An 18,403-nucleotide genomic window follows, 5' to 3' on the forward strand; every position below is an offset into this window, starting at 1 on the left:
GACTTAAATAGGGCTTTGTTACTTTGTAAAGATGTACTTACATATTTTGGGTAATAGCCACTGCTCAGTCAGGGCTTCTGTCTTATGACAAAGTCAAGTGCCTTGGCCTGAGACAGCTCCCATGCCTGTAAGTTTACGGGTTATTCAGTATTACTGAAAAACAAAGAAAATTGGGAACAGAGCTCCATTTTTGAGGGCTTCTACAAGATGACTTTTAAGACAAAGTGCATTTCTGTGTTACATGGGGAATGTTATGATTGTTCAGGTTTCTTGCTAACAGTTAATAATTACAAACAGGTTGTCTAAGTGACTAAAGGGTAAGTAATGTAGGACTCCATCCAGCTCCCAGATGGATCACTAGCCATCACTGAACAAGCTCCTTACTCTACTCTGACCTGCTTATGCTGCTGCTCTTTGTAGAAGGAAGAAAACAGCTGCTAGTAAGCCACTGTTTCCTGTTCAGTGTGGGAGTAGGAGGATGAGGAGGGAGGAAGGGAGAGGTTAAAATCTCTGACCTCACTCCACCACTGCAGTTTCTAGAGCAGCTGAGTCACCTTGGAAGAGAAAATGCGTTGCAGCACAGGAAAAAGCCTGGCATAGCTTATGGGCTAGTCTCCATCTACAACTGGAAGAGCTCTGCTCTTTCTCTGTTTTCCTCCACCAGGCTGTACTGCAGGGTACCATTCCTGCCCACAAAAAGTTAGACACCCTCTTGGTTTTAGTGTGAATTGAATCAGGTCTATAATGGCAAACACAGATAAGTTAGGACATAATCAGTGCAATTATCAATCTGACTGCCAATATGAGCATTAGGAGTTTCATTTACATTTTTGGAGACCAGGAATAGGCTAATGCAGTGCACTTTTGACAATCTCACCTTAAATTTCAACTGGTTTTAATAATAACATTGTAAAAAGATTGGAGCTACCTTGAAAATAAATGTGTAGCTGCCAATTTATGGTGAGACACAAAATTTTCAAATTTTAATTTGTGTTAAAATGATTGTGGTCAATGTAAAGATGGGAAAGTATGTGTTCAAAGCAGCAAGAACATTGTTGCTGTATTTTGACCCATACTACTTTTGTGTTTAACCATTTTGTCACTTTAAGCAATCTCTAAGGAGAATCTTAATGTTTTAATTAAGCAATTATTTTAAATAATTCACAGCAATTTGAAATAAAACTATCTCCAAAAACTACTACTCAAGATCATCACTTAAATTTTTCCAAGTAATATGAAAAGCTTTAGAACTAATGAAAATAATTCTTTTTTCCTGTTTTTTTCTACCCTTGTAGTCAAGCAGTTACCAGTTTTAAAATAAGCTGCAAGGATAAATGTGCAATTCAGGCATTATACATGAAGTGAAGCCAATTGAAAACATTATCCCACTCAGTTGTTCTGTCGTATTTGAGAGTTTATATATAGTGAAGATGGAAAGTAAAGTGTTTGATTTTTTTTTTTTGCCTGCTGAACATTTAGAACACTTTTAAAGGAAAACAAAAGATCTGACCAAATATAAGGTATCTCTGTTGTAGCATTCAAATTATGAAAAACTCTCTTGACTCTTATTAAAGGCACTTGTGTGATAATAGTGCCAAAAGTTTAGTCCTCTATGTTTAACAAAGTACTGGGCTTTGCCAAGAGGTTCACTTTTAGTGCATAACCATACAAAGAAGTTACTGCTCTCATTTATGATGTTATAACAGTTTAGGAATCAATAAACAGTTTTCTGTATTCTCAAAGGCAACCTTAAGTGGAGGAAAGAAACAATAAATAGAAATAAAAAGCTAGTTAACCGAACACTTTCTATTTTGGCAAAATTGAATTCAGTCTGTGTTTTGCAGTGTTGTTATGCCCTTGACAGTATACACTGATCAGCCAGTAAGTGACACAATGTTCTAAAGTTCAGCAACTTGTTAGGTAAATCACAAATGAGCCTTTTTCTTCTTTTTGCCTTGTTTTAAAAGTTTATTTGCATCTATTTCCTCTATATTTCAAATATTTTTAATTCAATGTGGCAGGAGAAATGGCACCCAGTAATTTTGCTGATCATGGAAGATACTTCTGCTTTCTAAACCTACTTTCAGTTTTAAAACCATTGTATCATCAGTAAGTTTGCAGATGACACCAAGTTAAGTGGGAATGTTGATCTGCATGAAGATAGGGAGGCTCTACAGAGAGAGTTGGATAGATTGGATCGGTGGGCCAACGTTAACGGGATGAGTTTCAACAAGGCCAAGTGCCAGGTCCTGCACTTGGGCCACAACAACCCCCTGCATGGCTACAGCCTTGGGGAGGTGTGGCTGGAGCTGTCTGGGAGAGAAGGATCTGGGGGCTCTAATTGACAAGCAGCTGAACATGAGCCAGCAGTGTGCCCGGGTGGCCAAGAAAGCCAACGGCATCCTGGCTTGTATCAGAAATAGTGTGACCAGCAGAAGTAGGGAGGTGATAGTCCCCCTGTACTCTGCACTGGTGAGGCCACACCTGGAGTATTGTGTCCAGTTTTGGGCACCTCAATACGAGAGAGATATCAAGGTGCTGGAGCGAGTGCAGAGGAGGGCAACGGAGCTGGTGAAGGGCCTGGAGAACAGATCCTATGAGGAGAGATTGAGGGAGCTGGGACTGTTCAGTTCAAGGAAGAGAAGGCTGAGGGGAGACCTCATCACTCTCTACAGCTACCTGAAAGGACATTGTAGAGAGGTTGGTGCTGGTCTCTTCTCTCAGGTGATTAGTGACAGAACAAGAGGGAATGGCTTTAAACTGCATCAGGGGAGGTTTAGACTGGACATTAGGAAAAAATTCTTCACAGAAAGAGTGGTCAGACAGTGGAATAGGCTGCCCAGGGAGGTGGTGGAGTCACCATCCCTGGATGTGTTTAAGGGTCATTTAGATGAGCTGTTGGGGGATATGGTGTAGGGGAGAACTTTGTATAGGGCTGATGGTTGGACTTGATGATCCCAAGGGTCTTTTCCAACCTGAATGATTCCGTGATTCTATGAGATTCCATCATGAATCTTTATGTTTTCCCAACATGGTATTTGTAGCTGGTTTGGGAAAGTAATTATTTGAATATTTGAGAACAGTTAGGCTGAAAGATAATATTCTGATTTCAAAGATTTCCTTTCTGGAAAAAAAACAAATTTGACTGGATAACTGAAGACTTAAGTGGTATGCATATGGAGAAAGATGGAATTAAGGTTACCTGTACAGCCTTTAATCTTAATTTCTTGATCTTTCATGCTTAGCCATACATCATAAAAACTTATAATGATTCTTTTAATAGTTACGTAATAATTTGACTGTCAGGTTCTCTAAGCATGTAAGTCAGCGGTATTTAACTTGACATTTTTTTCTTCAGCTTACCATGGATACAGTCCTATGATGGAATGCCCACAAGGCTACAAGAGGATCAATGCTACATTTTGTCAAGGTACAATAGTGTCCACAGTTGATTGTGTTTATTTTATACCAGTTTTCTGTGACAGATTCTTTGATATTTATCACTTAGATGAATGAATCCAGTCTGTTGATTTGTATTTGGGAAAAAAATGTTGAGGCTACTTTTAACTCTTGCCAGATATTGGCAAGTCCGTAGAGTGTTTAGTGGGTTTTTTCCTCCAGGGCAAAAAAAATCAAAACTTTTATGTATACTCTTGTTTTCTTTGATGATGTATAAAGATTACTTCATTTACTTTGTTTTTCAGTAGAAATGCATTGTTCTGTCAGTTCTTTTGCTAAACAGTGAAACTGCAGACTTACTCAGTTAAGTCAGATGAAACTAACAGTAGAGAATAATTTCTATAATCATGAAAGTATAATCAGAGAACAATTCTTTTGGACTTAAGAGGTTAGACACAACAGTAGTGAGAACAGCCAGATATTGTCACTGGCAAGTGGAAATGAAAAACCATGTGTACCTGGCTGCCTTATAAAGCGTTGACCCACATAGTTCAAGAATGTGCAGATTGCTGGTGAGGATGGATGGAGTTAGACATTGTGTAAATTGTGTTACTGGAAGATTATGCCCTGTATCTCCTGGCTGTAAGCATAGAAGTTATCAAAAGATACAGGGTTGTGGGATCTGCATGATCATGCAGCTACACAGAAAGGCTTGGGGCACTTACATTCTCCTGGCCTATGGCTTCTCTATCTGACAGATCTGAAGAGATGACAATAGACATACAGTCATATCGTTCTTTCTGTGTATCTTGGAGTATTGAACAGAGGTGCCAGATGAGGATGTAGGAAAAAGTTTAATTGCTTGTCTGACTTGTTTGGTACAGCTCAAGTAAACAGAAGAAAGGAGCTCTGAGAAGATGTGAGCAATCCTGCAGTGGTGCTCTGGAAGGAGATTTGGGAAGGAAGGGAAGAATGGGTTCAAGTGAGACTGATACTGATCTGTGATCAGGTTTGTTAGTCATTGTTGACACTGCAAGAGTAAAAGAGCTCTCAACAAGTAGTAGTGGTCATGAAGGAGAAAATGAAGGAGTAGTTGGTGTTAAAGGATATATGTAGGCACTTTGGAGATAAAGTTAATTTTGTTTAACAGAAACTTTGCAGTTAGCACATCGATGAAGGAACATGCAGCAGCCAGCCACATAAAAAAAGTATTTTACCAACAAAAAAAAATCAGTTTGTAGAGCACTAAACACAAACCTCATGCTGCTTCCACTGCTGAGGGAGATGTGGGCTGCTATCTAGAAGTATAGCCACTTGAGCCTATCTCCTGCTCAGTTCTCTGCCTAGTGGTTGTTACAAAGGCTCTCAAATAAACAACCATCCACCAAAATTAAAAAATTTATTATTAACACAGTTAACTAGCTCTCCATAAATTACAGGTTTGGATGTCTGTGAGAGGAGAACAGAACAACTTTCTAGGGTTTAATGGCAAACCAAAATGCATAACAAAGAACTCTATAGGGCTTAACAGCAACCCAAAACACTTTACAAAGTCCTGCTACCTAGGGTTTGATGGCAATCCAAACTGCTTTATCACTCACCTGATAAGTGAGGGCTCTCAACCTCGAGGACCTGCTCAGGGCAGCGTCCTGACCCACAGTCCCTCGAGGAGTTTCCTTGGGCAGCATCCTGACCCAAGGGGAGAGTCCTTGACCACAGTGTGCTGTTCCAGGGGATGAGCTCCAAATGGCTCGCCCAGGGGACTCCATTTATACCCAGGCCCAATCTGACCTGTAGTCAATAGCGGCTCCCATTGACCAAAGGCCCCAGCTACCTCTAGGCCCTGAGAACAAAGGCAGTCAGGAGCTGCTACACTTCAGCAGCCACTAAGCTCTGCTTTCACTGGGTGGATGTACCTGCCACAGTGGTTTACCAGCTTGCAGGGTAGGGGCATTTGGAGGATTGTCAGAGAAAATTGGGTTGGGTCAAAACAGAAAAAAACTAAATGGAGGAGAGCTGTAAATTTCATCTCAAGAACTTGTTCTCTGATCTGCAGTGAAAGACTGTAGAGTCCTCTTATTTGTTAAGAGGGATGTGGAGATCTTGGTGGCAACTTACTGATGAGGACTGCAAAGTGAAAAGGTGAAGGAAATAAGTGTAAGGCATAAATACAACACCTTTTCATGCCTCAAATTAAACATGCAGGTGGTGCATATATTTCAGCAAGATGTTTCCAGCCATTTTGAAAAGGATTGTCTCATTCTACATATTAGTTACAAGGTCTTTTAGAGTCTGCAAAAGAGAGTATTTCTAGCTTTGAGCACAGAAAGTGTCTCTGGAAGATGCCATGATGCATTAGTACCATCATGTGTCCCTCTGAACATGGTCCAGGAGAGACAAGAGCATTCGAAACCTCCAGTAGTTGTGTGCAAACCCACTGTATGCATAATGGTTTCCTGGACTGCAGGAACCCAGCAGGCATTTAAAGGTGAGTAGGGCATTCAGTTTCTTTCAAGGGGTTGTACCAAGGTGCTGGCAAACTTTATTTCATGGAAACCAAGATACTTAATCAGGGGCTACAGACAAGTTAAAAAATGGTCTGGAGCTTGTGAAAGTTGCCAGAAGTAGGCCAGGAAGCTGTTCCACTGAGCATTGACGGGCTGATAGAGAAGGAGTCTTGCCATGGTAGTGTGCAGAAACAGATTCGTACCTGGTAGGCTAGTCATTGTTTGTTGTACTGGGATTTGATAGTTTTTCCACTGACACATTTTTGTACTACATAACTAATACTGCAAGAAATATGAGGCTTTAGTTTGTTTTATTACTGCTATCATTATCCCAGAAGAGAGTGAGCTGTAGCCTCTAAATATAACTTGTAGTTGATACATGGAAATTTACAGCCTAGAGTTTAATCAGATAATGGGAGTCAGATTATCCCACCAGGAGGTAGACTGTTGATGGATTAAAGATGGGGACAATCTCTTAACTTTTCCTGAGAGGACAGAGGTGGTGAATGGTGCACATTCTCCTTATTGCTTTATTGAGGCTTGGGTGGCTTCTCTGTAATTTACTCACCAAACACACTCCAAAAAGGAGGTACAAATAAGGAAGGAGCTGGGAGAAGGAATACCCATGAAACAAAGCCAGGAGGAAATTTAGTCCTGTTGAAGTCAGTAACAAGATTACCATTTTCTTTTAGAGGGTCAGGATTTTGACCTCTGTCTGAATGGTCATCAGGAAAGCTAGCTTCATATGTGAAAGCTGCTGGCAGGGTGCATTTCAGTCCTGAAATGGTCATTAGCATGTGCTTCTCAGTAGGTCAGGCAAAAGTGTCCTGTTTGTGTTTATCTGAAGCAGATGTGCTTTTCTAGAAGAAAGAGGACAGGGCTAATGAAGAAATAGCTGTCCGTATCACAAACACGGAGCAATGCAACAGCAATAGCTGTGAAAACTGTTTAAGCTGCTGGCAGGGGACTATTCATATTCTTGTAATAATCCTTATAATTAAATTGGAAAAGAGTGGCACAGCATGTCCATATGCAAGTATACATTTTAATTAGATTATTCTTTGCTGAAAGGGTGCGCATGCTGTGTCCATGCTCAGAAAGGGCCAGCATTGCCAGACCAAATAGTAATGGGGATATTTTTCTGAAACCCTGCCTGCAGCTAAAAGAGATTGCTGTTTTCACCTAGATATCATCCAACTTTCACTGCCTTTGAAAACTCAGGCCTAAAAGCCTAATTAACCTTTTGTTCTACATTGTTTTTGCAATCAAAAGCCTCCTTAGTTTATGAAGCCTATGTAGCATTAGTGTGATTAATAACCGATCCTGATTTTTTCCTTTCAAGTGAGTGAACTAATGTAATGAAACATTCTTCTCTCTAATGTGTATGTAGGACAACAAAGAACCATCTGTTGGTATGCTAATTCGAACAGTTTAGTGTAATTGCTATCAAGAAAGCTTTTTTCCCCCTCAGTAATTATCTTTTCAGTGGGGTGATTTATTACATGTGCACACATGGATGCCCTAAGGCTGTCATTAAAGCCAAAATACAGTTTATCAGAGTTGCAACTTCTTTGTCAGAATCCACATGCAATGCTAATTTCTCTTTCCCTGTTTAGAGTTATACTTACTGTTTCCTTCTTCTGCTAATGGTTTTCTTGGAAAACTGAAATAGAATGAAAAAAACAGCTGGTGAAAAGGTTGGATTCATTTCTCAGGAAACTTAACATATTGCCAATAGAGCGCTTCAAAAATCTTATCTTGAAGAACTGGAAAAATACCTGAATAGTTGTTTTTCAGTGAAGTAAAAAGTTGTGCATGGAAGTTCTTGAAAAGTCCCCATATGCTTAAAATTAAATGTATATGAGCTTGCAGATACTAATACTCGTATGTTGGTGGATCAGATTCTGTAATCATATGCTCTAGGGACTTCAAGCTTTTTTCCCTTGGCTTCATCATGATTTTAAATAAATTTTGAAAGTATATTCTGCCCTCCTACATTTGTCCCTAAAATACAGTAATAAATAGTTTTTCTCTGCATGGTGTATATATATTTTATTACTTTTAAGTAATAAAAGAGCTTTGCTTCATAAGAAATGCTGTTTAATGTTACTTAGCTACTAAGTTAACAACCTTCTTTCAAAGAGTTCTTTTATGATCATCATACTGAGAAATAAATATATCTCCAGAAACTGGGCTGGGTTGCTGTTTGGACATTGATTATGTGTTTGAAAAGTGTGGCTCTGCAAACTTGTTTTCCAGTAAATTCCACACAGAAGCACAAAATGAGTTGGATTGATTTCTCCTGCTGCTTCTCTCTTAGCTCACAGAAATTGGTGGGTCATTTCTTAGAATATTTACATGTGCTTTTTCTGTATTTTTTAAAAATATATATTGCAGTAGTTTAATTAGCAAACTCTGTTGTTGGTTTCTTTTACGCCTTGTTCATAGTAATCTGGTTATTAATTGAAACAATCAACTGTAATGGAGGCCATGAAATCTGGATATTTTATTTTTCTTAGAACTGAGGATATTAATAATGTTAACAATATAGCTATGGCAGAAACAGATGTAACAGTATTTTCAGTGGTGTTAGTAGGTACAGTTGTAATTGATTTTCATCAAAAGAATAAAAAATGATGCCTGCATATTGAGCCAATTTGAAGATCATTCGCTCATATGGCACTCCCAGTGAAGCTTAGCATATAACTACCAGAATGAGTTAATTTTTCACAAATGAGATATAAATTATATATTCCAGTCTTAACTTGCAACATGAGATATTGTGCATATTAAAGCACTTACTGCATGAAAACATAAGCCAAGGCAGATATTACTAAATAACATTTAATGACTGACCACTAGGATGTTTTTAATTAAGATATTGCCCCGTACTTTGGCAAATTCTGATTAATATATAATTGATCTAGAAGGCTTGCTTTGCTTAAATGCAGCAAATTGTCTTAAGTGTTTGTGTGTGTGGTTCTTAGTAAAAGACGAGTTGCTTGCTTTGCATCGAAAGGAGATAAATGTTTTTCATTCACTTTTACTTAGTCATTTAAATAGTCAATTGTTTTTGAAAAATCTAGTTTTACAGCTAAGTGCAGAAGTCCTGCTTCAGAAATTTACATTTCCATGGTGCTTAGGCCTCACATCAGCTGTGGGCTGCTGATGCTGAGATTGCTTGTGTCCTCCAGCACCAGGCATTTGGGACAGAGTGTGTGAGAAGGGCTGCAGTACTTTCTAGCTGCGAGTTTATTCTGAGTATTTCAGTGCAGCTACCAGGGCTCTGGTGGTCTGACTAGACTTTGTGCTTCTACAAGTTCCCCTTCTTGGTCCAGTTCTCATAAGAACTTTCTGGATATCATGACTGTCCTAGCTGCAGGCTGTATCATATTTAATTTTATGCCTTCTCATCTATGTCATGTGTTGTCTTAAAAATTGTGAAATTATAAGTTGTTTTCTTCATGTCATCTAATGTGACTGAATTTTTCATTGTCTGAGACAGATTTACTCCTATAATCAAAAATCCCCTACCAAATGTGTAAAATAGAAAACACATTATATACAAATGAGATCTATTTTTTCAAAAGAGGGATTATTATTTTAATCAATGCTAAATCACTTTTTGGTGATGAAAATTTTAAATGTCTTTTAGTTACTTCAACATAATGTAGTAAAAAAACCCAAATCCTGGTCCAATTTTGATAGTTGACACTATAATTTCAAAGTTGTCAGGGCTCCTGAAAAGAAAATTGACTCCGTTCTTTACATGAATGGTAGCAATGATTTTTTAAAAAAACAAATTAGACTTTTTTGTTTACATTTGCATTGTTCAGAATTCTTGTAGTGACCCTGACTTTTTTTGAACTCATAGACTGTTTTTCTTGAGCAAAAATATTTTCTTTAAAATTGAGATAGATTGAAATAACATGCTGTCAGAAGATTGCAGCTTTGACTGGAACATACATGTATGTTCAGTTCTAGAATTTTGGTTTGAAGTTAAATGTGGTTAAATGCTTCAGGCTGTGATGATTTTGATGAGCATAAATTCAATGCATTAAGCATGGAGATGAAAGAATTAATTTCATTTTATAGGAATTCCATTATGTCTATGACCAAATATGGGCCTCATTATCTGAAAAGGGTAGAGAGTGGACTTGCTCCATGCGTCCAAATGAGCTATAAGGCTGAACGCAGACAAGACAGCTTTACACCACCTTAGTGTTTCCTGTGATTCTGCATTAGACCAGCTGGGCCTGGGTGGTCTGAAGAGCTGTTATAATGGTTAACACAGCCAAAACACAGTGAACTTCTCTTCCTAAAGAGTCTTCCAGCTGGAAGCTGCTAAAGGGAAACACTACAGAGCTGATATTCCAACTGTCAGCTTTTGTAGGTTGGTCTATAGCAGAACAGCTCTCTGGTGATCTACTAGTCCTTCTGCACCACTTCCCTTGGCTGTAACAGACACTAAGCTCTTCAGGTTGTGTTGACCTGTTAACGTGTAGAAGACCAGGAGGCTGTGAAGCATTTTCATATTTGCTTTCTGAGGAATCTAGTAAAGTATTTCAGTAAATGGGCAAATTAAAGGAGGTTACAGTAACTTTGTGGTGCACCCAGTAAATCTCTTGGCGTGTTTTACAATAACCAAGCAAAGCGTATTCTTTCAGCAGTAAGTGACAGGTACAGACCTTGTTATAAGCAGGCACAGGAATTTTTCCTAGGATTGGATGTTTACACTTGGCATGGTTTGTTATCCTGGCATGGTTTATTATCCTTGGAGAAGGGATACTCAGACTATGTTATGGTGTCATTAATCCTGGAATAAAGCTGAAATGATTCACTTCCTGAATGTGATTGAATTAGGCATGCCATTGCTCAGGGAAAGGTAGGAGAACATTGCATGTACATTTCCAGTAGAGAACCAAAGTAGTATTGAACAGAAGCTACTGCATCCCCAAAGGCTGTTTTAGTCTACTTTAAAAGCCATTTTAAAATTGAAGAATGCAAGCAGTACATTGGAAGCATGTCCTTCCCCCCAACACAGAGTTCTTCCATGCATCATCATACAGTGTGGAGAGAGAGAGAGAGATTTTCTACTACACTGTACCCTTCTGTACAAAAATACCTATACATTAGCCAAAGGGAAACCTTCCATTAGGTATATAAATGCTTTGTCACTTAAGTTTAAGTACCTTAGAACAGAATTTGGTTACATATCTAACTTTATCCTTTTAAAGTTTTGATGCATGTATTTCTTTTCTCAGTCAGCACAATTCCCCAGTGTGCAATGCATGTATGAGAGCTGAACAAGTAAATCAGTACTTGAATGAAAGAACCTGACCCTCATAATATAGATTGAGATGTTGAAAAGCCACTGGGGTTTTGGATCTTTAAGCAAGGAATAACTGTTCAGAGAAAAGTAACAAATAAGGGTTGTTTTTCAAAGGTTTTCTGGTTTTTTATTACTTCTGGACTACTCAGTCTTTCCCTAAGTCACAGTTATTAGAAGAAAATAGGTTGTTGTATTAACTGTAGCCTGCACTTAGACTTAATGAAATTTAATTTAGAATTGTGAGATTCAGCCCATGCAGTTGCAAATGTGTGCGTGTGTGTGGTCATGAGTAAAAACTGAGGTCAGTTTTTCATCTGATTCTGTTTTGTGGCACAAGATTCTGGTAAAGTGCTTTCAAAAAGGTTGTGTTTTGGGGTATTTCTAATGCAAAACCCTGAAGATGGCCTTACCCTGGACGAAAATCCAGATAAAACTTATTCATTAACATTCTTAAAAAGCAAGGAAAAAAAGCCATGAGTAAAGTAAATTTTCATTTTGATATCTCAGTTATCCATTCATTTCCATCTTCTGTCTACTAATTAACGTATGTAAAGTTCTTTGAAGATAAAGTTGGGTTTGGACTTAGTAATACTATATATAATTATCGTGCTTATAACAAGTTCAACATTAGCATGTGCTTTCTTGTTTAAATGAATACCATCTTACATTGTTCCCATCTTCCTCCTTCACTTCTGTTTGATTTTGGAGGGTTGGTTGTTTTTTTTAATGTCATGAAGATTACTTTGTTCATAGTCACACACTTCACATGAGCAGACAAGCATTCAGTTAGGAAGGGGTTGTTTTAGCTTGTTTTTTTTCCCCAGGAAGTTCTGTGGCAGTGAGTCACTAACACATTACGTTTTCTGAGAGCAGGTTGACCTGACACCCAGTAGACCTATAAAAATCTGAGGGAAGGTATCAAACACTAACTGTTGTCATTGTTAAAGGTTGTGGGATAGATTAGCAGCGGTTTGCTTTCAGAATCTGGGTTGTTTGAAGCTGAGAGCACTGTAGTGGCTCTGGTGGCTGACCTCACCATATATCAAGCTGTGTTCTTAGAAGAGGATATAGGAGGAGCTGCAACACAGCAGTCTCATCTATACAGTACTGCAGCACTGCTGTCAAGACCCTGATTATGGTAAAGTTTCTGTGCATTTGGATGAACTTGTGAGAGCGGAGTCACGAACAGGGCCTCTGGGATAGCATGTGGCTTCCACTGCCACCTCAACAGATCTGAAGTAAGATAAAAACTTTCATTTCTTGTCAAACTTTCATGGAGACAGGCTGCCAAATCTAGGAGCGCAGTGTGTCAAGGACCAGTTCCATGTATTTGGCATGTATAATACTAAAGAGTAACAGCAAAGGGTCAGGCTGTCAGTGCAGAATGACAACACTTCTTTCGTGCCAGTGGGGTGACACCAGATTATTACCATTAAGAAGCGACAAGCCATTCACATTATCAAGCACCAACTATTATATAATCAATGCTTTATTTACCAGTTCTTTATAAATCATAAATAACAGCATCTACTGTGAGAGTTTGCTGTGGAGCTGTGCAAGGTGTTATGTGGAAAAGCGCCTTGCTTAAACTTTTTTTTTATGTATCACTAACACAGAGGATTTTTACCAGTGGAACTTCATTACTCTGTTTTCCTTGAAAACTGAAAATTAATATTTAGTTGGTCTTCAGAAAGTTTTATTTACATATGTATCTTTTTATAGTACTGCTACATAGCCCCTTAAAAAATTTCCTCTGTGTAGATGAAGGTGTTTGATCAAGTAACTCTACAGTCATGTTGTCAGTTTGTACTTCTGCACAACAAAAGATTATTCAGACAACTTTGAAATCTCTTTTTCTCTGGTTTTTACAACAGAGCAAATGAATTCTCATTGCTTATTTTAAAACTGAAATAATTTTCATGTCCATATACAAGAAATAGTGGGCTAAAGAGGAAAAAAAAAAAGTCTGTTAATCTTGAATCAGATTTATTTTTCATCTGTCTGAACAAGTTGATTCCAATGTAGTTTGCACAGCTGGGCAGGCTGGCAGGTGGTAGGAAACATTTTGGGTAGGTGGCCTTTTACCACAATCTGAAATAAAGTGAAGTAGATAGTAAATCAGGAGGGGTTTTGTGGGGTTTTTGTTTTTTAAGTGAACACTATTCTTACATATATGTATGTTTCTTTTGAAAAATTGAATGTTTTTTTTAAATCAATTTATGGATTGTTTCTGTTGAATCCCTAGATAGGTTTGTGTAATTCAGCATAGAGCATCAGCTCAGTAATTTTATGAGCTCATTGAGAAGACATGACTTGGAAAAGAGGCATTAAAAATACACCATAATGAAGTTATGCTGAGGCATCAGAACATGCAGAATAAAGTTAACTTTAAAAATGCAACATATTTAGCAAGAGAAATATCTGTGTAGTGGGTTGACCCTGGCTGGATCCCAGGTGCCCAGCAAAGCCACTCTGTCACTCCCTCTCTTTGGCTGAACAGGGAAGAGAAAATATAACAAAAGGCCTGTGGGTTGAGATAAGGACAGGGAGAGATCACTCACTAATTACTGTCACAGACAAACCAGACTTGACTTGGGGAAAATTCATTTATTACCAATCAAATCAGAGTAGGATAATGAGAAATATAAACGAAACCTTAAAACACCTTCCCCCCTCCTCTTCCTTCTTCCCAGGCTTAACTTCACTCCCAATTTCTCTACCTCCTCCACCCCAGCAGTGCAGGCGAACAAGGAATGGGGGTTGTGGTCAGTTCATCACCTGTTGTTTCTGCCCCTCCTGCCTCCTCAGGGGGAGGACTCCTCACACTCTTACCCTCCTCCAGTGTGGGGTCCCTCCCACAGGACATGGTCCTCCACAAACTTCTCCAACGTGAGTCCTTCCTCACGGGCTGCAGTTCTTCATGAACTGCTCCAGCGTGGGTCCCTCCCACGGGGTGCAGTCCTTCAGGAACAGACCGCTCCAGTGTGGGTTCCCCACGGGGTCACAAGTCCTGCCAGCAAACCTGCTCCAGCATGGGCTCCTCTCTCCATGGGTCCACACGTCCTACCAGGAGCCCCACAGGAGTCACAGCCTCCTTTGGGCATCCACCTGCTCCAGTGTGGGAGTCTTCCCCAGGCTGCAGGTGGAGATCTGCTCCCATTAACCTCCATGGGCTGCAGGGGCACATCTGCCTCACCAGGGTCTGTACCACGGGCTGCACGGGAATCTGCTCTGACACCTGGAGCACCTCCACGCCCTCCTTCTTCACTGACCTTGGTGACTGCGGAGTTGTGTCTCTCACTTATTCTCACTCCTTTCTCTGGCTGCAGTTGCTCTTGCTCAGTTTCCCCTCACTGACCTTAAATATGTTATTACAAAGGCGCTACCATCACTGACGGACTTGGCCTTGGCCAGTGGCAGGTCCATCTTGGAGGTCTGATAGAGCCAGTCCTGGTTCTGTTGGGGTATGGGGGAAGCTTCTAGCAGCTTCTCACAGGAGCCACCCCTGTAGCCCCCCTGCTACCAAAACCTTGCCATGCAAACCCAATACAATCCATTTCAGGAACTCTGGAAGGAACATTCATTGCTGTTTATATATATGTATGTAAGACAGGACTTAAATGTAGCAGTGCCCACATTAAATGGTAGTAACAGAGTGCATGTGAATGGGGTATATATTTTTAAATACTAGACATACAAAAACAGTTCATCTGGGAAGAGATTTAATACAGAGGCAGTAATGACAGTGTTTGTGAATGTTTCCTGGAGAATAGTTGAATTGCTTGGAAAGAAAGATGACTGCATTGATGAATTATAGGAAGTCCCATCTACCTGCAAATTAGCCATTTTAGTAAATAATGCCATGGAACCTTCACTATTAGTAGGCAAAACTCTAAAAAAGGATTCTTCCAGTATCGCCAAATGCATCTGATATGTTCCTATGACAGTTTTTCTCATCAGTGACATGAAATAAAGTTATCTGTAAAAATGTGTATAATTTCTATTTAGATAATAATTCCATTTTAGATATTTCTATTTAATTTGCTTTAAAATTCACAGTTGCAGTTTATCTGTCTAAAGACTTAAATATAAGCTATGTTTTAAAAAAAAATCATTATAAAATCCAAATAGCATAGTTTTGCTACTGGATACTCAAGATCACTTAGCCAGTTGAAGTCAGTAACCTGAAACTAGAATTTTTTTAAGTGCAAATCCAAATTTTTTACCCCATTCGACAGATACAGTTTTACAAACTTGAAAGATATAGTTGAGTGGTACAGATAATACTAGTTTTGTGAATAACATGATTCAAATTCAAGTTAGAACACAGGTCTCGTAAATGGTTTTTTCCTCTTCTTATCTGTTTGTGCCTTTGCAGGATTTTACTTTTTATTTTGCATGTGCCTATATACTTTCAGTATTCAAACAATAACATTTAGCCATATGTACATTTTCAACATTCCTTAAAATTAAGCTTGATGCAAATAATGAGTAAAATCATCATCTAATAACTGAAAAATGCATCACTAATAATTTTAAACATTGAAAGTATGAATGCACTTAAGTTAATCTAATTACTTACCTCGCTTAAATACATTTAGAATAGTGGAGTTATCGTCCTAGAAAGGAAGGAAAAGTGCCGATTTTTTCATAATGATGACATAATAGCAAATAGCAGTGTATTTTAATGGTTAACAAACAAGAGACTTGGTCTTCCCTTGAAAATGTCAATTTTCCTATAAATAAAAATTTGTCCTTAGAATTTCTAAAGAGAGAAAGTTCTTTAAAAATGTCTGGCTTTTACAATGTAGAAAGTGAGCAGTTATTTTCATTTATATGTACCAATGTCAACACCAATGAGTAACTAATGTTAAATGATAAAAAGCGAAAGTCAGATTAGAATAAAAGTGCGCAGTCCTTGTTAAAATTACGTATCTTCATTTTTAATTTTTGATATCTCTTTCTTCCATCTCTTAATGACTCTTGTGTTTTTCCTCTGCCTCAAAAATCTGTATGTGCTTTTTGCACGTATCTGCAATTTGTGTATTTGTGTTGAAGATTTTAATTTTTTTAATGAACATGGATATTGAGGTTTTTCCTGTATACAAAGCATACTGTCTCTTCCTCTATCTTGTTTCTGACAACAGAGTCAGTGCTTCATCAAAGCAAAAATAATTGTTCCATGGTTTAGCATTTGAGAACTGATCTGACAACCTAAATTGCCAGTAGGTAGAAAATTCTATTGTGGGTTCTAGAGTGTTCCAGTATTTCTTTGTATTAGCTTCTAGGTATTTCATTGTCTTTTGTTATGTTTCTTGTCATGCCCAAAACTTTACAACAGTGTCAATATGTTCCTATTTAGGGATGTTTCAATAATGTTTTTGGTTTGCTAGCTGTTAAGATTTAGGTTCATTCCTTGCAGTAGTCAGAAAACATAAAGGTATTGGAACAATTATGATCTTCCTTTTGGGATAAATTGGCACTCTATAGATGCCTTCAATCATATTTTGAGATTTCAGAGCAAAAGAAAGAACCTAGTCAGACTAAGCAACTGAATAAACTGTCTAAAAGATTTTTATTGAGTGCATCAGAACAAATCTAGCTTACTAAATATTCTGTATTAGTACAATCTTTAAATAAGATATTCCTGTGCTTATATGGGACATCTTGTTCAAAGATTGGATGGATCAAAAGACAGACTGCTGTAGGAGAATATTTCAGCAGGGTTTTGTGCTCTTCTCTTACGCCATTCTCCTTTTTAAATAGTCAGCTCTCTCTGAGGTTAGAAAGTCCTATAGTCTGGGAATTTCACTGAAAAATTCCTTTGAGGCAGAGCTGATCCTTTGTAAATCATGTGGTTTCCATCACATTTCATCCAAAATTCTAGGATATAAATTATCACTCTTTGTCACATGTGGGTAAGTGTATAGAGGTAAAGTTGATCCAGGCAGTATCAAGGTACTAGATTAAATATAGCAATGGGAGAGCTGATGATTAAGCTCAACACAGAATATTTGGAAATGATCACAGCTGACATGGCAACTGCTAGTCTGCTGTACTGTGAGCTTAATTCATGCGCTCCTGTATAGTGAGACAAGTAGATGAACTTGTGGAGAAAAATGAAGGAGGTAGGAACATGAAAGATCTGTCAGTTTCCAAAAGCAAACTAGCACATCTGTTATATTGTACTTACTCAACTTCTTACCCTCACCGATTGTATGAATTGGGCAGCAACATACAATGAGGTCAAATAAAATGGTGAAGGTTTTATAAAAACCAAGAGAAAAGGTAATAAATATTATATATTTTAGATAAAATGATCACTAATACCTGGTTTCCAAGGCGCTAGCTGGAATATCTGACTTCCACTTGAAGCTTGTTTACCCAGCAGGGTAGGCATTTTTTCCTAGCTTAGGGATAGGGAAGGGAAGTCTTACATAGAAATAATGCACATAAACCTTTTAAAGTAGGTTTATTTTGATGTGCTGTCTGTGTTTTTCTGAAAGAGGAGACATGACAGTTTGACACAGACAGTTATAAGTTGCGGGGGGGTGGTTGTTATCATTATTATTATTATTTTAAGGTTTTGATTATCAGTGCAAGCTACGTTGTTATTGTCTCCCAAAATAAAATCCTAGTTTGGTTGACTTAGTTACAGATGGTATCCAGATGACTGTCAGACACGTCCTATTCTAAAAGTAAGTGAATTATAGATACAACTGTAAGCATGATAAAGGCCTGAGGCCCAATGCTTGGGGCATGGGAGAATAATTCAGTGAGACCCTGAAAGGGACACTGATGTAGGTAGCCTAGTAACAGCAGACTTTATCAAAGTAGTTGTTATTTATCACAAAGCTGTGTCCCATGGATGCAGTCCTTTTTGCGCTACATCACATGTATTCTGTGCTTCCTAAAGCATATTCTTGCTATTAAGATGGTAAGCTCTTTAGGCTAGAGATGGTATTTTTGCGTTGTGCTTCTTCCAGCACACTGAACCTTCAGGCACTACTGAATACAAATACTAATAAAAACTGTATTAAATGTGTCAAGCAGTGTTCCTTCCTGTATAAAATATACTGCATTGCTTAAAACTTGTCTCTGTGAATGTTCTCATGAGTTGTGTTTGACTGTGCAAGCAATTGTCTGGTCAGGAAAAGAGGGGTTG

At 38.4% G+C, this 18,403-nt stretch overlaps 1 protein-coding gene across 7 annotated transcripts in view; it reads left to right on the top strand.

Annotated features, from left to right (window-relative positions):
- LTBP1 (latent transforming growth factor beta binding protein 1) overlaps positions 1 to 18,403 on the top strand; it is a 226,182-nt gene that overhangs the window by 127,633 nt on the left and 80,146 nt on the right. For all 7 annotated transcript variants that reach the window (XM_074896941.1, XM_074896937.1, XM_074896939.1 and 4 more), the window contains one exon: positions 3,359 to 3,430. In XM_074896941.1, coding sequence (XP_074753042.1) covers positions 3,359 to 3,430 — 72 coding nt within the window. The remainder of the gene's footprint in view (positions 1 to 3,358; positions 3,431 to 18,403) is intronic.

The sequence above is a fragment of the Athene noctua genome, chromosome 1, assembly GCF_965140245.1.
Source record: "Athene noctua chromosome 1, bAthNoc1.hap1.1, whole genome shotgun sequence".
Classification (NCBI taxonomy): Eukaryota; Metazoa; Chordata; class Aves; order Strigiformes; family Strigidae; genus Athene; species Athene noctua.